Raw genomic sequence first — 27,151 nt, forward strand, 5'->3', positions numbered from 1 at the left:
AGCAAGATCATCCAAAACATATTTTAAAAGATATTTTTATATATAACAAGAGTTACAAGGGTTGTCAAAATAGAGATGTTGGCAAACTACTTTTATTTCAGTTCATAAACAATATTTGAGATCTGAGTTCTGCATTCTGATATTCCTGTGGTCTTCTACCATCTCCAATGATCGTATGTAAAACCACAAGCCATCTTGTTAAAATAATAATAATAGTAATTATAATAATAAAAATACTGGGACGTTGTAAGAAAAATACCTTGAATTATGGATGGCTCTATGGAGACTGGCTAATAAATAGAGGAGACTGATTTGTGACTAATGTGTTGTTTGCAAATTACAGGGTGTGTTTTGAGATTACTTGAAAACAGATTATTCTCAGGAGTTTGAAGTACTCTGGTCTGAAATATGATCCCACTTGTATTAGGTGGAGGTTGGCCAATCTGAACTGCATTAAGAGAAGTTGTCTCCAGTATCACCAACAGAGCTCTCTTAGATTGATTTTCAAAATGTGAGAACCAAACTTATTCATGATACTGTATAGGACTGATAGTATCTAGTTTACTCCTTTCCTAACATACTTTTAGGTCTACAGTCACAGCCTCTCAGCAGCAGAAGGAGTCTGAAAGCTTTTCTACTCCAATCCCCCCTCTGAGGTATGGATGGTGGTTACATAATTCTGCCAAGTTGTCCTGCTGCCTGTGCTTGACTGCAACCGTAATAGGGAGCTCATTCCCACCCAATGCAGCTAATTAAAAAGGTCTTTTCAAAAACTGAGCCAGAAACTGTTCCTTTGAGCCTGTTCTACCTCTTGGATCTATACAACAAATAATCTATAGAATAGGGCTCTACAGGTATAGCTGCACGTGTTTCAGAACAGCCCTTTGAATATTGTTTCTATGCTAAGTATGCTCCAGGCTAAAGAGCCCCAATTCTATATTCTACATAACATACCATATTTGGTAGTGTTTCTCATACACTCAGCTTATCTGTGTTCTCCCTTGGAGTGCCCTTGGTACTGAACACAATATTCGAATGGAGATTTCAACTTCACCAAGTTGAGAGGTCCCATCACCTCCTTAGTTTCAGATACTATACTTCTGCTAATTCAACCAGAAGTCAAAGTCTTTGGAAACCATCTCACTGTACAAATTCACATAGAGACCACAACATCAGTGCAAGAAAACTAAGATTGGGCATCTACTGTGTGTCAGGTCCCATGCCAGCCCTTCTCAGTACATTATCTCAGTCTAAAGTCATACATCCTGTAAGTAGCAGAACCATGATTTTAGCCGCACTGATCTGATCCCAAAGCCCACTTTTCCTCTCTAAGCCTTTCCTCTGTGTTTTGCTAAGCCACATATTTCAAAGGACCTATTACCTATAATTACAGAAATAACAAAGTGTGTCAGTTGCAGTTCTTTTTCAAGGGCTGAGTATGAGGCTCTCATGATTCACTTGTAGCCCCAGTGCTGTGGATTGGTCACTCTTGGTACTAAATTCCTTTAGCCCAAATAATGGAAAAGTAAACTAGAGCCTACTCCTTTTCCAGATGACCAAATTCACAGATCAGTGGCATCCAAATTAATGCCATTTTGTTATGATTAATATACTTAAAGCATACACATGCTAAATTAATCCTCCTAAAATAATGCACTGTGCTTCCCTCAAATGGCTTCCCATTGCCCAAACTCCATATTCTGTCATTCAAACCCGCTTCAAGGTAAGTCTCCTATCTCCCTTCCGGTTCAGTCTTGCCTCATTCTTCCAGGTTATGTGACACTGAATGAGTAAGAAGCAGTGAGTGTGGGAAAGTTGGACAGGAAGTGGAATAATGTTGGGGCTAAGGAACCTACAGGAGAAAGTCAGTGAGTCCTGATTCTGTCCTCTGCAACTGCTTTTTTGGAAGAGTCTTCTTTTCTTCAGAGGTTGTTTCCTGGTATTGAGAAACAGTTTGGGGAGAGTCTTGTTGGGGAAAATACACTCATGGGATAGAGTTTTGGGAGTGGGCTAATCATGAGCTGCCTACTTGTTATACCTGACTTTCTGGAATAATCTGTCCAGTTTCACTTTGCAGAAGGGGTGAAAAGCCTTCTTGGGTAACTGGGAAGTAACTCACCAGGCCCACGAAGTGGACACTCCTCAGAGCATGCCATGTTTGTGTCCACTGACTTACCTAAAGGCTCATGAGTCTTTGGAACAGATGGGGATATTCAGGATACCTGTGTGATATTTGCTTTTATATCCCAAATTGTATAATATTTACCTCCTTGAGTAATATATCCTGCCTTGGTAACTGTATTGTAAGCCTCTGGAGGGCAAGGACTGGCTCTTCTTTGAGTCCCTAACACATTGCCCAGAGTATAGATTTAAAACAAGTTGGTCCTGATTGTTATGATATCATTGACTCCATTTGCCACCAGCAACCTCCTCCCCATCCCTCTTTCCTTAATAAAGAGGCCCACATGCATACAGCACTGGAATGAATTGTCTGTCCCAAAGACAGCTACCTACTTTGATTGATGGACTGTTTGCTGACCTTGGAAAAGAAATAGAAGAAAAAATGTCTCTGATTTTTACTTTCTCTGAAGAGTATGCAATAATTTTTTATTATGTTGGAAGGTGAGATTGCCACTCAGCACAGGCTACTGGATTCACTCCCTACCAGGCTGGTGAAATTCAAGAGATTTTGGCAAGGCCAGCCATGCCAGCTGTCTGTTTACCTAGAGAGTCATAATGACTACAAAAACAGGCTGGATTTGTACTCTGTCGTTGCTTTAAAGCAACTGGTAATGGAATTGAACTGACTTAGAAAACAGACCCCTGGAAATTGCCTCCAAAAACAGCAGTGGGGGGTGGTCACTGCCCTCCTCTACAGCCACTGTGGCCTCCATCTCTAGGCTCCAGCACATCCCCGTCTGAGCCAGTCCTCACCAAAGCAGACTGTGCACCCACAGCCCCAGCTGGCAGCATCCAGAATAGCTGAACTGCTGTAATCTAAGTTTCTGGTATTCCAGGGTGAGCTTAGGCCATGCCAATGTTCCCTGGGTCATAGCTTTTCTGGAGTGATCTTGAGTCTGTCAGTCTCTATGGTTCTGCTTGGCTTCCAGCCTTGCGCTGCAGACCCTCACAGACTAGAGGCCTGCCCAGAATCTTGATCCAGTTAGTGGGCTATTTCTACACCCTTCCACCAAGTCTGCATCCCAGGCAGGGGTCTGCTCCTACTGGCGCTGGTGCTTTTATGATGATATCGTTGACTATTGCCCGTCCTGGGAATGCTGGTTATAGTTTCTCACCTGGCAGATTTTTTTCCCCTATTAAATTATGCTCAAGTTTCTTGGATATGAAGATTGAATTTGTGGCCCTTTTTTTTTTTTTTTTTTTTTTTTTTTTTGAGACAGAGTCTTGCTCTGTCACCCAGGCTGGAATGCAGTGGCGCAATCTCGGCTCACTGCAAGCTCTGTCTCCCGGGTTCACGCCATTCTCCTGCCTCAGCCTCCTGAGTAGCTGGGACGACAGGTGCCTGCCACCACACCCGGCTAATTTTTTGTATTTTTAGTAGAGATGGAGTTTCACTGTGTTAGCCAGGATGGTCTCGATCTCCTGACCTTGTGATCCACCTGCCTCGGCCTCCCAAAGTGCTGGGATTACAGGCATGAGCCACCACGCCTGCTGGCCATCCTTTTCTGAAGTCTACCTCCCAACCAACTCAGAGCCCCCTGTTCTGATTCTACCTCCTCTGGCTCCTTTTCTTTCCTGCCAGCAGGTGCCATCATGGTACCAGTATGACCCTTGCTTGGGTTCATTCATTTATTCACTCAACCATCATTATTTGCTGAGTAATGAGTATGTGCAGACATTGTGCCAGGTGCTGGGTTGTGACGGTGAACAAGACGGTCTGTTTTGCCTCAAGAAACATAGGGGCAATACTATGCCTGAGAGACAACTGCTCTTTCCAATATGTGCATTTTCTTTATGACAATTCTCCAGTTGTTTCCAAAGCTATAAACTACCTCTATATGGCAGCCTGAGGCCTGCCTTCCTGTGAAGAAACAAAGGTAGCCATGAAGTGGTGAAAATAAGCTGGACGTTAACAGGGTCTTTCTTCCTGAAACAATGAACAACAAGTCTGCGGCTCTCCAGGCCTTTGTGTGAGAGGAGGAAGTGAAGGCACAACTTGGAATATGGAAAAGAAGAATTTGGAGAGAAAATTTTGAAGTCTTTGTCTGGCAACATATAAGTGAGAAGGTCCCTAGGCTTGTCATATTGGGTTAAAATTTTTTTTTAGGCAAATTCCTATCTTTATATCAGAAAAAGGGGCCCCAAAGAAAACACATATAGAATAGTACAAAAGAACATTTAAGAATCCCAAGATTCTGAATTTAAAACCTTGGGATTCTTAAATGAATGGAATTGGGAGTGAATCAAAAGAATACTTCATTTTTCTTAAATGGATTTTAATCATGGCTTCATCCTGTGTGTTTAGTATTTGGCAAGTTTATTAAAATGCAGAATCCTGGGCTCCCCCCACCCAAATCTTGATTCTTTAGTTTTCTTTTCTTCCCTTTTTTTTTTTTTGGAGACAGAGTTTCAGTCTTATTTCCCAGGTTGGAGTGCAATGGCGAGATCTCAGCTCACTGCAACCTCTGCCTCCCGGGTTCAAGCAATTCTCCTGCCTCAGCTTCCCAAGTAGCTGGGATTACAGGCATGTGCCACCATGCCCCACTAATTTTGTATTTTCAGTAGAGACAGGGTTTTGCCATGTTGGTCAGGCTGGTCTCGAACTCCTGACCTCAGATGATCCATCAACACTGGCCTGCCAAAGTGATGAGATTACAGGCATGAGCCAACGCACATGGCCAATTCTTAAGTTTTTCAACCATGGCACTATTAATATTTTGGACCACATAATTCTGTGCAGTGGGGCCGGGGGTGTCCTGTGCATTGTAGGTCTCTTTCATTGTCTCTTTCTCTCTCTCAAACACACACCCACACCCACACACACATACATACCCACTCACCCACCCACAAATATTCTCTCCTTTTCACCAAACAAATATTTTTAGAAATATACCACTAGTTCAGGAAAAGACCAGTCTGAATTAATAAAAATCTGAGAAATAAAATGGTCAAAAATCTTGGGAAACAAGTTGGCACCACGTTCATCCCCATAGAGAGCAAGCCATACTTCAAACCACTCTGAGTTATGGCTAATTTGAAGGACATTGGAAGACAGTCTGTATGCAACCTTTTCTTAGGTTGCAGATGTCATCTGCATGAAATATACCTGCTCTGATAAAATGCCTCCAAATATGCCAGGCATGATAAAATTTTTTTTTGAGGCAACAGAAATTTTGCATGTGGTAATAATGTATCAACCTCACTTGCTTTAATTCATGTGTTTAATTTGTCTAAATATTTCCCTATGTTACTATTTACTTGATTCATTTATTGAGGAAACCTCTTCAAAAGTAGTAAGACTCAGACTGCCACCCAGTTTTGTTTGACTTATCGCTACATCTGATTTACTGGCGTTCTTCTTCCTAGTTGTCCTGTGGGTAACATCTTCAAGGTTTTTTTCCAGCCTGCTCCTAAAATCCAGGCTTATCGTGGAGACTCAAAAGGAGCATGCTTCTTAATCAGGGGGAGATAGCCTGTTTATAAGCCACAGGACATGTACAGTGAATCTAATGGGGCAGGCCATTAGACTTTTACTTGGCAAGGAGAGAGAATGAGGTCAAAAACCTAATACACAGCTGTCATTTTTTGACAGACTATTATGTACCTCAAGCCCCTTATATACTTAATCTTTACTATAAACATGCGAGACAGCTTCTGAAACAGGCTCCAGGTAAGCTTGTCCAAGATTACCGTGGAAAGTCAAGGGACTGGGATGTGAAATTAAGATTTGTATTCTTAATTCCTCCATTATGCTGCAATTATAGAGCCATTGTTTTCGCTTTGATGTCTCAGGTCTGAGTCTGTTGAATTTCAGGTTTCATTCAAATGGCATTTCTCTAAACAGTGATATGACATGGATCCGTTCAAAGTTATTGAACCTTGTTGCTATTTGCAGTCAGGCTGTTTTTCATATAAATTAGGAGAAAAAACAGGGGTCTTCATTTATTTAATGTTGAATTTGGAACCTTATGTCTGACTTTAGGTTACTTTCTTTTCTTCAAAGATTGTGACCTTCCAACCCAGCAGTCAGTACAAAGCAAATCCTGATCAGAGTTAACAGGCATGAGCATCAGCTGGGCTGCACTGTCACATCTTGGGTGTTCAAGATTAAGGGTGTGGAGCGTACATCCTACGAGGATAGTTGCCAGCTTGAGAAATGGCCCCAAATCGAAAGGCCCCAGAAATGGATGCAAAACGAGAAGGAAAAACAACAACAACAAAGTCACGGTCTGGGAGAGCCCATGAACAAACTGTGCTCAGAGACATATCCATCCTTGGTTCAGGTTGGTGTCTCTTTAGAGCATGGCCTCGTCCCACTTCTTCACCTATAATTACTATGTTTCACATCACTTAGGTGTTATCTCTCCATGAAGCTCTCCTGACTCTTCTTGCCTTCACTTATCCTTCCCCACTCTGAAATCCTATGGCATTTATACCTGACTCAGATGATCTTGTTCTTTATTATACATTTATACACTCTTTTTTTTTTTTTTTTTTTGAGGTGTAGTCTTGCTCTGTCACCAGGCTGGAGTCCAGTGATGCAATCTTGGCTCACTGTAACCTCTGCCTCCCGGGTTCAAGCGATTCTCCTGCCTCAGCTTCCCAAGTAGCTGGGATTACAGGTGCGTGCCACCACACCAGCTAATTTTTGTATTTTCAGTAGAGACAGGGTTTCACCATGATGGTCAGGATGGTCTCGATCTCTTGACCTTGTGAACTGCCTGCCTCAGCCTCCGAAAGTGCTAGGATTACAGGTATAAGACACCACACCCGGCCTATTATATACTCTGTTATATGCTTGTTGGACTCTTTCTCCAACTGGATTTTAAGCTCCTTAAGGACAGTGACTAGGAGACAAAGTAGGAGTTCAAGACATACTTGATTGATTTCCTGATTTTTGGACACTTTGGGAAATAATAGAATTTTTAAGTAGCTAAAAGAAAATAATCTTCATGAAAAGTTCTTCATGTTTCTAAAATTTGCTTTGTTCAAAAGGACAAATCTCTTTTCAATACTTCCCTTAAAGCAGCACTATATTAGTAATTTTCTCAACCTCTGGCCAGAGTTTGGTGAAGAAAAGTGAGGCAGTTAAGACTACAGAGATGGCTGTATTTAAATATCTGGTGGGCGAGGACTCTGGATGTTTGACCATTTTCTATAGTCATGGAGCTCACCAAAGTTTACCATTTGTATAGGAATCTTTTAGCCGTTGGATGGAAAAATCTCTTTCCTGTGAAACTCCATGGAATTTCTGCTTCTGGCTCAGGCAACAGTTATTCATTGCAGACCACGAAAACTTGTGACACAGGTGTCCAAATGGGCACCAAATAAGTGAGAAAAGAAAAGTCTCAACTACATATTTTAAAAGTATTTTTGATTCCAGGTGATGAACTGGGCAGGCTGTGACTGGCATTGACAATATCCCTTTACTCAGACCCAGGGGATCACTTTTGATTGAAAAACCTTGTCCTCCAAACCAGCTTCCCAAGAAACAAACGCAAGTCCAAGACCTTACTTCATATTCTGGATATCCACACGTTCCACCTGCATCTCTATTTTGCCCAGTGATAGTTTCAGCCTTTAAATTGAGCTAGTGTGTAGGACCTGGTTGGGGACTGGAGTTTTATGTTTGAATACAAGGCCCCTTTTCTGGATGAATTCGGCCATCTCTTCGTCCCCCTTCCAATCACCTGGGCTTGGTCGAGTGATAAACATGTACTGCTGGATACATGTTGTCTCAGAGGAGCCCCTTGGTTATAACGAGACTGAATTAAACAGCCAGCTCTCTAGGAAGAATCTCAAATTAGTTAAAATTTTTTTCATTAAGCTTCCACAATAAAACAGCTAACATGACTGAGCACTGACTATCTGCTAGGTCTTCTGCCAAATACTTTACAAATATTATTTCATTTAGTGTTCACAATACTGATAGATGTAAATTTTTATTATCTTAGTTTTATTGATAGGGAAACTGAAGCACAAAAGGGCTAAACAATTTCTTTTTTTTTTTTTTCCGGAGATGGAGTCTCACTCTGTCACTCAGGTTGGAGTGCAGTAGGTGTGATCTCAACTCACTGCAACCTCCACCTCCCAGGTTCAGGCTGATTCTCCTGCCTCGGCCTCCAGAGTAGCTGGGACTACTGGCGTGTGCCACCATGTCCGGCTAATTTTTGTATTTTTAGTAGAGGCAGTTTTGTCATATTGGCCAGGCTGGTCTTGAACTGGCTCTCAAGTGATCCGCCCGCCTCTATCTCCCAAAGTGTTGGATTACAGGCATGAGCCATGGCACCTGGCTAGGGGCTAAACAACTTATCAAGGTCATGTAACCAGTACACAGCAAAACAGATTCCCTGATTTTTCCCCCTCCTCCCTAAATCATCTTCTCCCTCTGTCTTCCTCCTGTCTGGCAGCTGATGGCAACTCCATCCTTTCAGTTTCTTAGGCCAAAACCCTTGGGACATTCTTGATTCGTCTCTCTCTCTAAACCCTACATTCAATGCTTTGGAAAATTCATTAGCTCTGCTTTCAAAATATATCCAACTCTGACCACTTCTCTCCACCTCTTTGCCCTCCCCTGATTCAACCCATTCAACACCTTTTGCCTAAAGTGTTGCCATAACCCTCCTAACAAATCACACTGCTTCTTTGTCTCTTTGTCTACCCACAGCCGAGTAATCTTCCAAATAGAAGTCAGACCATATTGCTCCTCTGCTCAAAAGCCAAAGTCCTTCCACAACCCTGCACATCCCATCCCCAGGCACCTCACTGCCTGCTGCTATCCTGAGAGGGAATGAGGACAGCAGCAGGCATGGAGGTGCCTGGGGATGGCAACTCCCTACCTGCTCTTCTGTGAACACCAAGGATCGCTGGCCACAGGGTCTTAGCATGAGGGCTCTTGGTTTGGGATATCCCACCCTTCCCCACGCTCTCATAGCCTCATGGTTAACTTCCTCACTATCCAGGTCGCTATCCAAATACCAGCTTTTCAATGTATCCATTACTCTATTTACAACTGGAACCTACTCGCCTAGGTAGTAGGAAATCTTCTCACTCTCCTCTAATTATCCTATAGCATCTATTACCTTTTACCATAGCATGTACTTTGTTCATTATGCGTATTACTCATTGTCTGCCCTTCCCCCATCACACAGGTATTTTTATCTGTTGTGTTCTCTGATATATCCCAGGCACCCAGAGTGGTACCTCGCACATAAATATGTCAATAAATATCAATAAATATGTGTTGAATACATGACTGAAAGAACTTGGATCACAAATCTTAGAGTGGTTATAATTTTGTTGGAAACTAATACAGCATTCTCACATGAAAATGGAATAATGCAGAATATATTATGAGGTGGTCTTGATCAAGGGTCAAGTGAAGAGCAGATTTAGTGGCATGTGCTCACATGAGGGAGATGTAAGATGTAACTGGAGGTGGTGTGGGTTGGGACGGTGCAGTGGGACTCAATGGGAAATTCTTTTAATTTTGCAATGCATTGGCAAGGACACCTTTTCTTCTTAATTAGAGGCCTATGATTTAAAGTCGTAGCCCTGTGTTTGCCATACCACAAGTTTAGTCCTGAGATGTCTCCTCTTCCCACTTCCCCTGCTCTGTGGTCTCAAAGGCAGTGGCTATTTCTCGGTGGTATGGTCAGACATAATGAGAAATACAGATCCAACTGTTGGATCACTCAATAGCTGGGAGGAATCTGGAATGGAGTTATTTGATTTAGAGTATTTTAATCATTTCCTGCAGGTTGGCAGGTCCCAGAAGGGTCAGTTTTCAACAGAATCAGACAGGATACACTTGAAGAAATTTCAATGCTTCTGCATACAGTTTTTAAAATTTGGTGGTGTCCTACTCAGGCCTACAGACTGAGGGTTGACCAGATGTCTGAGACATGGACATTTCTCAGTGGTAACAATTCTCTGACACAATCCTAGTTTCTTGCTTTGGTCAAGTAAAACTTTCCCATCATCTGTACCATTTACAATGGGCTACCTTGCTTTCAAGAAAATTGGTTTGCTCCTCACACAAGATGAAAATTGGCATTGGGGGCATTAGGAGGGAGACTGTTGTGTATCATGAGGACTGGCTTCCTGTTCTTTTATGATAACCCATTTCTATATTATCTACATTCAGTGCATGCCTGTTCTTTCTTGTCCAACTGTGATGGTATTAAGGACACAACTCTAATTACTGAGGGGTTCTATCAACACAGTTTCCAAAGGCCAATGAGGAAGTGAATATAGTATAATAACTACCTAAGCTGACCATCAGGCCGAACATTAGTTTCTAGAATGAGCTAATGAAGAAATGTATTCAGTTAAAGAAACTGAATACTCCGACAAAGGTTATTTTGGAAATGCTCATGTTAGGGGCTGATGTCTTTTTTTATTTTTATTTTTTTGAGACAGGGTCTCACTGTTACCCAGGCTGGAGTGCAGTGGTGCAATCTCAGCTTACTGCAACCTCCGCCTCTCAGGCTCAAGCCATCATCCCACCTCAGCCTCCTGAGTAGCTAGGACTACAGGCATGCGCCATCATGTCCAGTTAATTTTTGTATTTTTTGTAGAGATGGGGTTTCACCGTGTTGCTCAGGCTGGTCTTGAACTCCTGGGTTCAAGTGATCCACGCACCTCGGACTCCCAAAGTGCTGGGATTACAGGCATGTGCCACTGCACCTGGCCAAGGCTGAGGTTTTGACATGAGCTAACTAAGCCCCGACTGCCCCCTGACAGGTTGAGCTCTGAGACACTGACAGTGGGCAGGACCAAATCCAGAGACTGATGGGTTCTCAGTCACAGCTGCACATGACAACTTCCTGAGGGGGCGGTGGAACCACCAAAGCTGGGGCTTATGCCAGAGGCTTAGGTTCAGTCAGTCTGGCATGAGGTCAGGGCACCAATCTTGTTAAAAAGCTCTCCAGTTGATTTTACATATAGCCAGGAATGAAAACTACCTGATGCGAAGGCTCCAGAGAAGGGCTATCTGAGGAGCTGGGAGAGAGAATGCAGTTCCTACTCTTGCCTCACAATCCCTATTGTAAGGGCTCCTATCCCACTCTCTCTCCTGCTTCATCAGTTTTCTATTTTCTCCTTGATTATTTCCACAATAATAAACAAGTTGCAAATTCTCCCATCCTAAATAAAATGACCTCCCCAAGCTCCACATTTTCCTTCAGCTCATACCCATTTTCCTGCATCCCTTTAGAGATGAACTGCCTAAGACATTCTTTTGTATATGCTGTCCAATTCCCTTCCATCCATTCTCTCCTAAACCCACTCTATCTGGGCCTCCACCCTCACTACTGCACAGACATAGCTCATCTTACCATCTGCTTAGGCCAGTGACTTTAGATCTCCCCTTCAGCAGAAATGGGGAAGCTGGAGAACTTAACACAGACATGCCTGACACACTCTGGGGTATAGCACACCCCAATCCAGCCTGGGGCTGGTCGAGCAGTGCCGGGATCAAAGCTCAGCAAGCAGAACGAAGAACCAAAAAACTTTCCAGGGTACCTTTGGAGAAGACTGCTGCTTAAGAAACGTTGATGGTGACAACGACAATGAGATCTCTAGTAAAGGGAAAAGTTATGACTTACACAGTGTGTGGTGGTGATGATGACAGAACTGGAGATAAAAGAGAGGCCATCGTTCATGCTGACCTGGAGTGCAGCTTTCCTGCAATGACAACAAGGGAAGCAGATTCTCAGCATGGTGTGCAATGAGCAATAGGCTGAGAGCCAGACACACAGGTCTCCTTTGGGCTCAGCTCTTAACTACACTTGAGACTGGAGTCTCTTCTCCAGGGGAGGAGGGGTCTAAGTTTCCTCTTTTGTAAAATGTGGAGTGTAGTCTGTATAGCCCACCCTCCTCTAAAGTTTAGAGAAATGTCAGGATATGCGTGGCTGGTGTATTAAGGCAGTGCATTCAGATGTTTCGGCATTGCAGCGAGTGGCATTGAATGGGCAAAGCTTACTTTCATTTAACTTGCTTGTCACATTGTAGTTGGACAAAGTATTCTTTAAAAATAGTCCAAGTCAATGGGGGATAAACTGGGCTAACTACAAATGTGATATTCTACTGCTGTTATCTGGACTCTCAGTGATTTGATGGGGGTGGCTTTGTTACCATCCAACAGACTCACAGAGGTAAAGCAGAAGATGAATTTGCCTTCTATCTCTTCCCACTCTAAGACACTCACCTGAAACTGACCTTATGTTTTGTTGCATTTTGCAGCATGGACACTGAGCTAATTTGTGAAATCAGTGGCATCACAGATTGATGCTAGGCAACCAGAGTTGGAGGTTTTACAATATGAACACAGGATTAAAGGCAAAATTCAGATGAACAAGTTCAACATTTTTCCCTTAAAGCCTCCATTCTTTGTCTAGCCTGTTATAGACACAGTTTTGGAGAGGTTATTTTTGTTGTTGTTGTTCTCTGCACCAGCATTGCCTCATTTCCCATGTATTTCTTTTCTTGCTCAGGGTGCCCATTCTCTTTCTTCTGTTGATGGTTTTGATCTCATCTCATTAGTGCTTATCGTAATTGCATCACCATGAGATTTTCACCCATAAATTAGTTCAGGGAACTTTTTCTGGTCTGGGTGAACATCCGATGCTGTGCAGAGTAGAGGAAGGAGCACTGTGTGGGAAATCGGAAGGTGTGAATCTGAGGTCTTGGCTTGCCATGAACCAGCCATGGCCCAACTTGGCCTTTCTGAGCCTCCCTTTCTCTAAGGAGGAGATAACAATCATCTAGCAGGGCAATGGTGATGACAGAGCGAGGTCAAGTGTGTGAGAACTTTCTAGAAGTGTAGGTGTGATTAAGCCAGACAGACCTTGGATTGAGCCCGGACTCTTCCACTCACTGCTTATGACCTTAGGCAAGCTATTTAAAGTCTGGCAGCCACAGTCTCTACATCTGTAAAATTGGGATAGTGGGAATACCTGGTTAATGGGGAACCTGGGGGAATGAAATGATGTACCTTGTAAAACACTTATGCTGGTGTCTGGGTCACTGTAAACACTGGCTCCATCATAAGCTGGAGGAACCTAGAGACAGGCTGCACTTTCTCTAGATGCTTTCTTTCCCCCTGTCCCCCCACACCTCCTCTCTCTCTTCCCTGGCTGGAAGGTTCTGTTGCTGGTGAAAACTTACATGCCAACTTCTTTTAAGATAGGCGCTGGACACAGTAAATAAGTATCTTCCACAGAAAAGGGCTTCTCATCTGCAAAAAGGAAATCACTGGATTAAGAAGAGGGAGGTGAGTTTATAATTTCAAATTCAGTGACTTCTAGAGAACATCAACCAAGTCCAGGGAGATACCAGAAAAACAAAAATCATTTTGAGCTTAAAAACTCTTGAGCTGCAAAATCCATTAGCAGTGAACTCAAGTGCTCCTGCCTGAATCATAGCTTCCTGTGGTACGTGCAGTCGAGTCAACTGGTGAGAAAATAGTGGGTGAACTCCTAGATAGAGCAGGAATCACTGAGGGGAAACAAGAAAATATTAGACTGGTCCTAAGGAGTTCCATATCTAAGTCTAGTTTGAGAGAGAAACCATATTTGTGGAAAAAGTTTGCTGACAAATGACTTCACCAAAGCATCATTGGGCTTCATAAGACAGGGAGCTTCCTTTACACGGCTGTCATAGTCAGGTCATAGGAAAGCACAAAACATGAGGTATGCTTTTGTGCAGAGATGGGGAAGAGACATTGAGCAAAGACAGGACATACTAAAGGCATGTTCCAAGGTAGGATATAAGAAGGATTTGAAAAGATCAGTATAGACAGTTTGGTCAAGTTCTTTGAGTTAGCCTGAGGGATTTGGACAAAGTTCTGTAAGTTATAGAAAGAACTTCGGTGGGTTTTTGAGTAAAACTGAAGTGATCGTTTTGGAGGTTGTAGCAGATGTAGCTGTGGAAGGTGGATCAGAGTGGGGGACTCTTGGGGTAGGGAAGTTCTTGTACTTATTCTAATGGATGACCAGGAAAAAGCTTAAAGTGGCTTTAATTCAACCTCCCTAAGAACTTCATTGTATCCCAGTTTCTGGGGCCAGAGGCAGGGTTGAGAAGTTATACTAAGTATATAATAGTCATTCCTTCAAGCCTCAGCTTTTATCAGGTACATGTGCTGTACAAAAAGGTTGTGGTAGGGCCTATAGATGAAATGAAGATGAATAAGATCTGTGTCATTAATCAGGCTGTGACTACAAGTTCCTATAACTAGAAGACACAAAGGAATACATATATTATTAAAGGATAATATTCTGCTTTTGTGGTGACACTGATGTCTCTTATGATATCTGCAAGTCATGACTGCAGAATATAGCTGACATTAAACTCTTGCCTGAGTGAAGGTTAGGAAGCTGCCTGGGATGGGAGTTAGAGGACACATCTGAGTGCTAAGCACAACGTCCCGGTTGGCAAGAGGAAGAAGAAGATGTACAGGAAAATCTTCAAGTGGTGAAAAGTTAGGGAGGTTATTCCAGGTCATTTTTTTTTTTTTCTTTTTTTTTTGAGACGGAGTCTCGCTCTGTCGCCCAGGCTGGAGTGCAGTGGCGCGATCTCGGCTCACTGCAAGCTCCGCCTCCCGGGTTCACGCCATTCTCCTGCCTCAGCCTCCCGAGTAGCTGGGACTACAGGCGCCCACAACCTCGCCCGGCTAGTTTTTTGTATTTTAGTAGAGACGGGGTTTCACCATGTTAGCCAGGATGGTATTGATCTCCTGACCTCGTGATCCGCCCGCCTCGGCCTCCCAAAGTGCTGGGATTACAGGCGTGAGCCACTGTGCCCGGCCTCCAGGTCATTTGTTTATTAGTTCATGCAACAAATACTTATTGAAGACCTACTATATACTAGAGATGTAGGCTGACGTAGGCTTTGAGAGGAGAAACGCAGTCTCTGCTTTCATGGATTTTATAGGAGGCAGGAAAGACAGTTATTTAACACTATTAAGAAATAAATTCTTTGAGTGTGTACCATGTGCCAAGCAATGTGCTAAGGCTTGCAATGAACAAAACAGATAAAGTACCCTGTCCAAGGAGCCAACATGCTAGTAATTACATAAACTGTTATGTAATTATAATTGTGATGAGCACACAAAAGGAGAAGGAGGGGTCTGGCCCTCATCTGGGACGTCAGGAAATTCTTCCCTACCCCACCCCACGCTCCGCCCCAGGAAAGGCTATTTAAGCTGAAACCTGAGGTCCGGTGAGGGGGTAGAGTGGGAGAGGGGGAGGCACTGCAAAGATCCTGGGGCAAGAAGGACCCCAGATCTTTTGAGAGCTAAAAGAGGGCCAGTGAGGGCTGTTGAATCTAAATGAGACAGACAATGGCTCAAAACGAGGCTAGAAAATGCAGCAGGGCCAGATGACCACGGCCACATAGGCTGTGATGAAGCTTTTGAAGTTTTTCCTAAGCACAACAGGGAACTACTGGAGGTTACCCCCATATTTAGAATCAGCTGTTGGCAGATGATGGATTGTTGCAGGAATGGTGACGCTGTGTTGAGTAAAATTATAAAGCATATGATGACAGTGTAGGATCATGCAGTACCTGAATTGAGCATTATTATTATTATTATTTTATTATATATTTTTTTCTGAGATGGAGTCTCACTCTGTCACCCAGGCTGGAGTGCAGTGGCACAATATCGGCTCACTACAACCTCCGCCTCCCGGGTTCAAGCTATTGTCCTGCCTCAGCCTCCCAAGTAACTGGGATTACAGGTGCCTGCCACCACGCCCAGCTAATTTCTGTACTTTTTTAGTAGAGACGGGTTTCACCATATTGGCCGGGCTGGTCTCGAGCTCCTGACCTTGTGATCCACCTGCCTCAGCCTCCCAAAGTGCTTGGATTACAGGCGTGAGCCACTGTGCCTGGCCCAAGCATTATTATTTTCAAGATGTCCTTCCGTCTGTGATGATAATACAGGCAGTCCCCAACTTAACAATGGTTCCACTTAAACAATATTGTGACTTTATGAAGGTACTTTCAGTTGTGTATATTAATGGTGAGTACCCATACAACCATTCTGTTTTTCACTTTTAGTACAATATTAAATAAATTACATGAGCTATTCAACACTTTCTTATAAAACAGGCTTTGTGTTAGATGATTTTGCCCAACTATAGGGTAATGTCAGTGTTTCAAACATGTTTAAGGTAGGCGAGGCTAAGCAATGATGTTTGGGAGGTTAGGTGTTTTAAATGCATTTTTGAGTTATGGTATTTTCAACTTATGATAGATGTATCAGGACGTAACCCCATCTTAAGTCAAGGAGCATCTACAATGACAGCCAGACTTGCCAGGTCATGTTGCATGCAGGCGGTCTCTCAGCACTTCCTGAGTGTCACTTAGTCAAATTTAAACTTCTAGCAGAGCTATCAGGACGGTGTATTATTCCTTTCATTTTAAAGGTGAGGAACAGGCATAGAGAGATTAAGTTACCCATGGGAGCTTGGATCTGCACCCAGGCAGTCTGGCTGCAGAGTCTGTGTCGTTATCTAATAGGCTATAAGCACCAGCCTTGATAGAAGCTGCGCTTTGTTTCCTTGTGATGACAACCTTGTGAGTTAAGGCAGGGCAGGGATCATTAGGCTCATATTTCAGATGCAAAATGGAGGCTGAGAGAGCTGACAGTGATCTAAGGTTGCACTGAATGCCAGAGGCCAAGCCAAGACCGGAAATGAACTCTGCATTACACTTTCCTCACTAAGAGACTCTCCATTCCAGGGAAGGCTTCTATTAGAGAATAAACTGAACTTGGGACAGGCGTGGTTGACTCGAACCTATATTTATTTCCTCGTGGCCATGGCTTATCCTGTTGCACATGCACCAGCAGTACCTGGGAATACAGATCCCTGCCCACAGAGCCAGCCCACAGAGCCACAGGGCTGCCACAGAGCCACCACACGAGGCCTTGTGACTCTGGCTGCCTTCTGTGGGAAGAGTTGGGTCACGCCGAGGAGAGCATCCGAGGCAGCGCACTGCAGCACCACAGCCAGGGAGACTCCAGGCTGGCATGCCCTGCTCCTGGGTTAGCGCCTGGCCTCCCTTCTGGCTGCCTCTGGACAGCTCCTCTCTCCTCCCTCCATCCCAACTGGAAAGGAGTGAGAGGGTTAGTGTGGCCCAGGCCAGGCAGACATTTCTCACTTTCCCCCTCCTTTCCTTTTCCTTTTCTGCTTGGGAGACCAAATATTTCTGGAGCAAAACAGAGGAAAACCTCACTGGGAGGCCTGCGAAGGCTTTGCTGAGGCTGTGGAAGACCTTCCTCCACCCGAGTGTATCAGCCTCCCAGGCTGTGGGCCTGCTCTGTGGAGCTGGCATTTTCTGCTCTGAGAGGATTGTTTGGTTTGGAGCCTGTTTTCGTTTTACCACAAAAATGAGTGACTTTTTTTTTTCTCTCTCTCTCTAAACAAAGGAGGACCATTTGGTTTCTATAACTCAGGTCATCTGACTCCTTCCTGGAACTCCATTTGGGAGGCAGGGCACAAAGCCTTCCTTGCCGCACCTCGGCCGTGCCACGTTTGGCCCCAAGGCCGTGCCAGCCTTGCTGCAGCATGTGCCAAAGCCAGTGGTGTTGTGATGTATGTGGGGCCATGATCCACTCCTAGGACAGCCAAGGCCCCTGCTGGTCCACCCTCTGGGTGGCCATTTCGCTGCTCACTAGCACCGGGTGGGCAGGGGAAATAGAGGCCAGGAGCTCGGACTGGCCCACTTGGCTTCTGTTTGCAACTGGGGAGAAAATTAGGGAGGGGTAGGAGTTTGAAATCAGACATTCAATGAAAATTTTATTTTTATGTTTAAATTTTTGTTATTTTCTTTTGAGACAGAGTCTTACTCTGTTGCCCAGGCTGTAGTGCAATGGTGTGATCACGGCTCACTGCAGCCTCAACCTTCTGTGCTCAAGTGATCCTCCCACCTTGTCCCCCCACCCCACCCTACCCTAGTCACTGCATCACAGGAGTGCAGTGCCACACCTGGCTAATTAAATTTTTTTTTTTTTTTTTGTAGAGGCAAGGTGTCCTATGTTGCCCAGGCTGCTCTGGAACTCCTGGGCTCAAACTATCTGCCCACTTCAGCCTCCCAAAATGCTGGGATTACAGGTGTGAGCCACTGGGCCTAGCCAAATGTAATTTTTAGATAATCTTGAAACATAAATTTCCTTTGTCCATTACCAAAGATATTTTAGAATTCTGTGTGTACCTATGACATAGGTTTACCCAAGGCATCTGTCTATAGGAGTTTGACAAGTTTGATCAGGATTTGGGAATTTATCAGGATTTGGAGGCCAATGAGTGTCATTATCTCAGAGTGCCAAACACCCCAGACTTGGGAACTAGGCATCCCTCAAGCTGCGTACCGAGGGGACAGAGAGGGGCAGAGGATATTTCAGATCACACAGAGTCAACTCTGGGCCCTTCTCTTACTAGTGTGTGACTAGGGACACACATTCTCCATCTATAAACAGTGGTGATGACATTGTGTGGGGAGTACATAATATTGTATTCAAGTACAAAGCATGATACTTAGCGCTTAAGCATTCAGTAAATGTTATTCTTCTTTATTACATGGGTCTCCACACCTTTAAAATAGACTACACAGATGTATGGTTTAAAATCAGAGGGATTAAACATTAAAATGTTCAAAATTCCTGATGGCTTAATTATATCATTCTACCAAATTAACATCTTTGTAGACATCAGGAATTAATAGGGAAATGAAAAGCTTTAGTGAATTTGTTTGTGTATATAGATACACACACATATACACATACACATATGTATACACACACATGCATGCATGTTGATTTTTTCTAACATCATATACTCATGATCTCGTTTGATGCTTCCACAACCCTCTGAGAGAGATATGATTTACATTTTGAGAACCTGAGAGTCAGAAGGGTTAGTTAATTGAGTTAGTGCTGTACCACTTGTGTCAGAGCCAGAATTCAAACCCAAGTTTTGTTGAAACAGCTTGCCCAAGGTAAGCCCAGCTAGTCTTATAATGTAGCTGGAAGCACACCAGGAGCTGAGGCTCTTCATATTGACAACTCTGGAGGCACATGGCCAGATCTTCAATGGGCAAGGCTGGATACCAACGGGAGCTTGCCTTCCAGGAGAGGGGGCTAGGGATGAAGAGCTTGACGAAAAGGTTCAGGTATCTTTTCAGAGGCCTTGATCATGCCAAGTAGCATGAAGCCATGCTCTGGAACCATACACTCATAAGTGTATATTTACAGGTGTAGACCTCGGAACAATGTAATCCTTTTCAGACTGGCAAAGAAGAAAGTTCCCAGAATTCTTCCCTGCAGTTTGGTGGCTGTCTAATGCATTTGGGATAAAACCAGGGTTGAAATTCATTAGCCAGTTCAAACACCAATCAGAGCAAATCCTTTTATAAGGGCGGATTAAATAATTCAAATACTTTTCAAGTCTTGGCAATCTTTTCTTGTTATAAATATTTATTTCTGGCAAATAGGAAGAGAAAAATAATCCCTAGTCTTATGGAGGCAGTGGGAGGGTGTGTTGAAACCCTCCAAAGCTGATGTAAGCCCCGAAGTACAGCTTACATTCCCATAGTGACATTTGCATTAGGTAGTGGGAAAAACAGTGGAGGTTAGGGACTGAAATGAGCTTGCCTTGCTGTTTCTCCTAATGTCCCCTGGGTCTAGGGAGCATTTTCAGGGCATTCCAGAGCCAAATATAACTGTTCAGCACCAGATTATCAGCTGGTTTGGGAATGTGTCTCCAAATGATGGGACAACAGACAGGCTAGAGTTAGGCTGAATATTTCCACCTCCTCATTGCCTCCAAAAGTAACCAGCTTGAAAAAAGTTAGACTTGTAAAATATTGTGCAAAAATCTGAATACAATTATATTCAGCAGGACTCCAAGTTGGTGAAATTCAAAGAATCTGGGCTGAGCTTTCTGGAGCTCCAGACAGAATGGAGGTGACTGATTGCCCAACTGGGGCTGCCTCATCGATAATTCACAAATGTGTGTGTGGGGGGGTCTTATTACAAAGCAAAATGGGACCCGTTGCTGAGAGCAGAAAGAAATGTACCATGTATCAGGCCCGGGGCTAGAAGGTTTTCAGAGATGAGTGAGATAACAAGCTTTTGATAGAAGACATTAAACTCTAGATAAAGAGATTTTGAAACTGGAGAGAATGGCTTTTACTTGGAAAGGCTGAACAGTGGTTGTAAAGTCAAGGAGAAATGAGAAGATTCAAAACCGAATGGGAAGGGATGGCAGTGAAATGTAGGTTGGTTGGGCCAAGTTGGAAAACATCCTCAGAACGAGTATACCCACTGTAATGTCCTCTTATCTTGGGCTAAAGCCAGAGGGATGCCTTTAAAGTGGCAGAACCAAGTTGGCCACCATCCTTTTCCTTAGACACGGCCCATACCCTTGCTCACACCTCACCTTTTCCCTGACCTGGTATTGTTACAGGGTTTCCTTGGAAGCCCTCCCTGGCTAGTTGCCATGAGATCAGGGGATGGGCTTGGCCAACAGGTTCCAGGTAAGTTTCCTGGGTCTGTAGCTATTTTACCAGTTCCTATATGCTATAGCTACCCAGGACATGTCTTTTGATTTTCCATTCTGTTCTCTGGGGAAGGCTGGAGTAGAATGGAGAAAACTAAGAGCCTGAACTCTGGAGACCCAACACAGCCCTGCCACTAACTGGCTATGTCACCATGGGCAAGGTTTTTCACTCTGTTCGTAATTCAAAATTGTCATCTATAAGATGGGAGTAATACTTCATAGGCTGTTGTAAATTTTAATGAGATGATATCACTTAATACTTAGCACTTAATAAGCACTCAGCATATAACTGTCATTACTAAGGTGGGGTACTGTTGGGGTCATTGACCGAGGTACCTGCAAAACACAAGGTGTGAATGTGTGCGCAAACTGAGTCTTGCAACCTGTCTATTAGGTTGTGTCAGGGCTTTACAATATTGGTGTGACAAGAAGCAAGTTATTTATCTAAACAGGATCTTTGGACATGAATATAGTACAGTGTTCTCAAATGGGGGTTGATTTTGCCCCTCAAGGGGCAACTAGCAGTGGCTGAGCAGTTTTGGTTACTGCAACTGGGGGAGGAATGCTATTGGCATCTAGTGGGTAGAGACCAGAGATGGTGCTGAACATCCTCCAATGCACAGGATAGGCCCCTCCCTACTCCCCAACTATAAATTATCCAGCCCAAAATGTCAGTAGTGTTGAGGTTAGAAAACCTGGCGTAATGTCTACCATGGCTTTATATGCTTCTTTAGCCCACTGTAGAGGGGCCTACAGATGTAACTGTGTAGTTCACAGCCCGCAGGGTACTGGTGTAATGCCCAGAAAAGTTTAGAGGTGTTATAAGGTCATGGGTAGAAGAGAGAGGAGGTAACAGCTAGAGAGGCATTGGAAGACAAGTCCTGGTTGGAGTAAGAGAATGTCTCTTGATAAAGCCCTCCATGCAGGCTTGAATGGGTCCAGGTTTTCTTAGGGGTAGATGGAATTGCATCTGAGCCACTCTGCCTGGTGGAGCTTTATAATGTAAATGGGACATTCCAGCAACGGGCCTTATATTGCTGCCAAGGCTCTGACATGACATGGATGGGAGGGCTGTAGAGTCAGAATACCTTACATACAAATACCAATACAGGACTCAGAGCTGCGGGCAGTCTTGGAAGGAAATGAAGTGGGTTATTATTGTTACTGTGTTCATGAGGATCAAGGTTACATCATGGCCCCAGAAGGAGAGGAAGTAAAAGGTGAGGGACCATGAGTCCATTCCCAGACGAGCGCAGGCCTGGGACCTAGCAGCCCTGCAGATCTCTGGATCGTCTTTTGGGCTACACACCCCACGTTCCGCACAAGGTTGTGACCTCACAGCTCTGGGCACACACCAGCATTGAGAACTGTTTGTCAGCACAGCTGGTCTGCCTTCTCAGGATGTAAATTATTATCTACCCATATGTGTTGTTATTTGTATTAATTACAAAGTAATACATATTAGTATAAAAGCCTGGGAAATACAGAGAAGTATATAAAAAAGAAATTAAAATCCTTGATAATTCCAACTTCCACTGGTAAAATTAATGTCTTGGGGAATATTATTTCAGAATTTTTCCATGCATAGTACTTTTAACATAATTGAGATTACACATAATTCTGTGGCACTTGGCATTTGTCTCTATCTGAAGTTAACAGGGTAGTTTTAGGTAGTGTGAGGAAATGAAATGAACCTAATGGGGTTCAGGGTTCTTGCAAAGAATTTTCTCCTCTCAATAAATCCACACCCAAAACAATTCTTGACTGTTGACATTTATAGAACTTATAAATTATCTTCTAAGCGAAGCATCAGCTTTTTAAGATTTTATAATCCTGAGGTCAGAATAACTGCAGCACTTAAAACAGCTATAATTTGCTAAGAATACAAATGTTAGAAAAGCTTTGTTTTCACTCGGTAGAGGATAATTCAGGATTCATGCACAAGGTATGTGTCTCTGACACATGAACCCTTGTGGCTGTATACAAATTTGGAATAATTTTACCTTTGGAATTGGAGTTGAGTGGCAAGTTTACCAAAATGGCTAAAGCCTTCCGCACACTCATGGCTACAGGTTATGGCAAATGCTGACTGCTCTTAAAGGACACAAATTTACAGAGAAACTCAGAGGAGAGGTGGGAAAGAGACCCTGGGCACACACCTGGGCCACTAAGGTGCTGTGGGATGCATGCTGGCTGCCAGAATTGAATTGCATGGGGGACAGAGCCACCAGGAGCACTTTCTTCCTTTCCCTTGGCAATGCCCAACTTCCGTCAGTGGATGTTGAACAAATATTTTAAAAATATCAGTTTGAAGGGACACAGACTACTAGCCTGCCTGGGGTTCCAGGAGTATGGCTTGTCTCTGAGTTAATCACTTTCTCTTCCATCATCCTACTGAAATAGCAGAGGAGCAGTATTGCAATGGGGAGAGGCAGCATCCACCTGCTGGTCACCTTACATGACAGCTGAGCCGCGGGGTGCAGAAATGGAGGGGGATGCCAACTTTCCCCCACAGGACAGCAGGACTAGGGGGAAGGTGGGTTTCTCAGAAGTTCACAAGCAAATCTCTCCCAGCCATGCATAAAACAAATGCAGCGCATGCCTGGAGTCCTCATGGAGCTCACAATTTTCACCTGGAGTCAATTTCAAACTTGGTAGAACAGGGGAAACATCAAGGTTGACTGTCCACCAGGGACTGGTGCAGCTAACTTTGAACTGTGTCAACTCGCCCCCAGAATAAGCTCTTTTACTCCCAACTGTAAACCTTGCCACCTAGTTACCTCTAGTGACAGCTTCCCTTTTGTCCCCCAATCATTCTAGATTTTGGCAGTAAATTTCAACGTATCTATTTTTCTAGGACTGAAAGATGGGAATATCCACTAACACGGTCTCTGCAGGAGCCACTTCAAAATCAGTGGGCAAAACCAGAGCTCTCTCTGAAAGAGGGCCAAAGGGGAAACACCACCAGATACACAAAATGCTCCTGAAGTGCGAGAAAAAGGGCCACTTGGGGAATGAGGAGAGGTGCCTTACCTGTGGTCACACAGCCAGCTGCAGGCACTGACCTCTAATGCCTGGAGTTCTTCCTACCCTGGTCTGGGGCTTTTTCTCTTGATCTAGGTTCAAGTCTTGACTTCTCTACTAATGTGCCCTGTGACCTTGGGCAAGCAGTTAAATCTCTCTGAGCTGCGATTATCTGTCTGCAAAATAAGGGGGATCTGTTGAAATCAGCATCTCTGAATCAGGCACACATCTGTCACCTGGGCATTTGGAGTCAGTGAACCCAGGGATCTTTGGGGATCTGTGTCTTGGAGGCAATGTAGAGAAGCAGTCTAAAGCCTTTGGAGTCCGACTGCCCAGGTTCAAGTCCTTTCCACCCCTGCCATCTGCATGAACTTGGGCACTCAATCACTCTGAGTTCGTCAGCAAAATGGGGATTCAAATAACTCCTCCCTCATTGGGCTGCGGTGATGATGAAATGAGATAATACAGGAGGGTGCTTGGCCCAGTACCTACTACTGCAAAGTAGGTACTCAACAGTCAGTAGCTGCTATCACTTGGAGGAAGCTCCCTGGTGATTCTGATGGGCATCCCCATGAAGAACATGAGACTATATGCTCCTTTATGTCTCTTAATTCTGAGTTACACAAATAGCATTTCATCACCTTCACATGATATCAAATCCCTAGGGATGTATCCAGCTTGCGTTAAGTACCTTTGACCAATATATGGCAAAACTCTAACCCATGACAAAGGAAACAATAGGCTTTTGTTTGGGAAGTTTATGTTCTCCTGCCCTCGATCCTCCCTCCCCATCTGCACTTTAATGATCTCCCTAGGGTGCCCACAGCAGCCCTGCAGCCCAGGTGTTTTCTAAGATGAAGTACAGTTTCTAGAAAATTGGGCAGGTTTTTGAAAACAACACCCTCTGGAACATCTATGTTCGAATGAGTGTTGTCTCTCTTCCCCTAGGAAGTTGAGCCCCTCTTCGGAACTCCTAGAACTGCCTTCCTGACTGATGTTCAGTTTGGGGAAATATGTTCAAATGGGACAAAGCTTTATCCTTTGAGAGTGTGCAAAAGTAAACCAGAGCCATGCCTGGTGAATAGGATTGAAGATCAAGTTGAGAAATAAAATTTTGCATCAAAAAATAAAGTATGCCTATAATATCATGAATCTGATTTCTCACATGGCCTATAAACTCAATTTTAGTGAGTTTGTTAAAAATCAGTTTCTTTTGTTTATAATCAAACCTCATGTGTCTTCATGCAATACCAGGATAGTCTAGCATGTTTTTCATTATTGCATTAGTAAAACGTCCATTTTTAATTTACAGTGCACAAAATGGATCACGTCTCAGCTCATACTCCAGTGTCTCCTTTTTAGCATTTGAATCTCTCTGAAAGTGCATCTCCAGTTGAAAGTGTATCTTTTCTTGGCATAATACACTGAATACTAAAGCAGGAAAAAGTGCAGCCAGAGTAAATACAGTTTGTGTGAAGATTTCCAAGATATCTTCTTGGCCAGCAGAGTTCAGCCTGGTGTCGGAGGAACTAACCAAATGTTAAACTTAAGATGTATTCTAGACCTCAATAATTAGCAAGAATTTAAAAATTAAGTTTTAAATCAATTTTGCGGGTTTTTTTCTGATTACGTCAGGGACATATGATCCCAGATAACTTAGAAAACACAGATAGATGGAAAGAAGAAAGTAAAAATTAATAGTGGTCGCATTCAGAGGTGACGGCTGTTAACATTTTGATGTATATCTTTCCAGTCTCTGTCTGCATATAAATATGTGTGTTCAAAAAACAAAAATAGTATCAGTGTATTGTTCTGTAACTTATTTTCAACACAGAATGCTATATTATTAACATTCCCCATTCCCTGCATTAGTAATTATTCTTCTACAACATTGTTTAATTATTTAGGGGTGAAATATAACTTATGTAACAGATTACCTATTGTCAGACATTTAGGTTGTTACCATTTAGATGTTTTTCTTTTCCCTCTCTCCCTCATTCCCTTGGTTCTTTCCATTTTTACTTTTGCTATTAGAAGCAATATTGTGATGAATATCCTTATGGCCAAGTCTTTGTAAACATTCCCAGTCACCTCCTTTTGATGAAGCTGAAATTGAAATTCTGGGTCAAAAATGTATAAAAGCAGTTAATTTATTTAAAAAATTGCCTTCCTAATGATTTAATGGTCTCTCACTGATGATGAATGAAAACACCTGTTTTCCTACAGGTTTCCAAGACTGCGCATTGCAGTTTTGTTAATCTTTGTCAATCTCACAAAGTAAAAATGGCAATTGATTATTTCGATTTGCATTTTCTTGGTTATATGAAACATTTTCTACATGCTTATTAATCATTATTTTCTTAAAAATTTCCTTTGCATATCTTTTACTCACTGATGTATTCACCTTTTTTTTTTTAAACTGATTTTAGGAATTGTCTTTATACTAAGTTTATTGACCCTGTGTTTGTCATATATCCTATTTTTCCAATTTTGTTTCCCATTTCTTTTATTGTAGTAGGGTTTAACAAGAGAATTTTAAAGTATGTGCTCAAACATTCAAATTTTTCTTTCATGGTATGCTCCTTCATGTTTAAAACATTCTTCCCAACTGGAAGATTATATAAATTTTTTTGTTTCCTTCTAGAATTTTACATCTTCATGTCCCATTAAAATTTTCCTTCATGTGGAATTTGTTTGAATGAAAGGTGTAAGATTAAAATGAAGTTAATTGTTTTCCAAGTGGTTAGCCAGTTGTCTCAATGTCATTTTTTGAATAATCCACTCTTTCCCTATAGATTCGAAAGGCTGCCTTATTTTATACTAAATTCACCTAAGTGTTTGGTTCTGTTTATGGGCTTTGTTCCAATGCTCAGTTTGCCTATTGTGGTGTGATCTTACATTGCTCCAATTACTGCAGCTTTTTTATACATCTTAAAATTGGCTAGGGCAAGTTTCCACATTTTTCTTGGCAATTCTTATGCGTTTATTCTTCCATATAAACTTCAGAATTATTTTGTTAACTTAAAAAGTCCCACTGGAATTTTCATTTGGATTGTAATAAAAGTAGATATTAATATGAAGACAATTGATATCTTTACAATACCCAGTTACTGCTCCATTTAATAACAGTGATGATAATACAGTAATACCAGCAGCCAACACTGACTGACTGACTCTTAACTGTGCATCAGACCCCATTCTTTTTTTTTTTTTTTTTTTTTTTTTTGAGACGGAGTCTCGCTCTGCCGCCCAGGCTGGAGTGCAGTGGCCGGATCTCAGCTTACTGCAAGCTCCCCCTCCTGGGTTCACGCCATTCTTCTGCCTCACCTCCCCACGTAGCGGGGACAACAGGCGCCCGCCACATCGCCCGGCTAGTTTTTTTT

General features: G+C 43.0%; 1 protein-coding gene across 2 annotated transcripts in view; it reads right to left on the minus strand.

Annotated features, from left to right (window-relative positions):
- ANTXR1 (ANTXR cell adhesion molecule 1) overlaps positions 1–27,151 on the minus strand; it is a 250,777-nt gene that overhangs the window by 122,734 nt on the left and 100,892 nt on the right. For both annotated transcript variants that reach the window (XM_017853768.1, XM_017853767.1), the window contains exons 11-12: positions 13,351–13,420; positions 11,790–11,868 (exon numbers count right to left, since the gene is read on the minus strand). In XM_017853768.1, the coding sequence (XP_017709257.1) occupies positions 11,790–11,868; positions 13,351–13,420 (149 nt within the window). The remainder of the gene's footprint in view (positions 1–11,789; positions 11,869–13,350; positions 13,421–27,151) is intronic.

This window comes from Rhinopithecus bieti, unplaced genomic scaffold, assembly GCF_001698545.2.
Source record: "Rhinopithecus bieti isolate Rb0 unplaced genomic scaffold, ASM169854v2 scaffold_36315, whole genome shotgun sequence".
In the NCBI taxonomy this organism is placed as follows: Eukaryota; Metazoa; Chordata; class Mammalia; order Primates; family Cercopithecidae; genus Rhinopithecus; species Rhinopithecus bieti.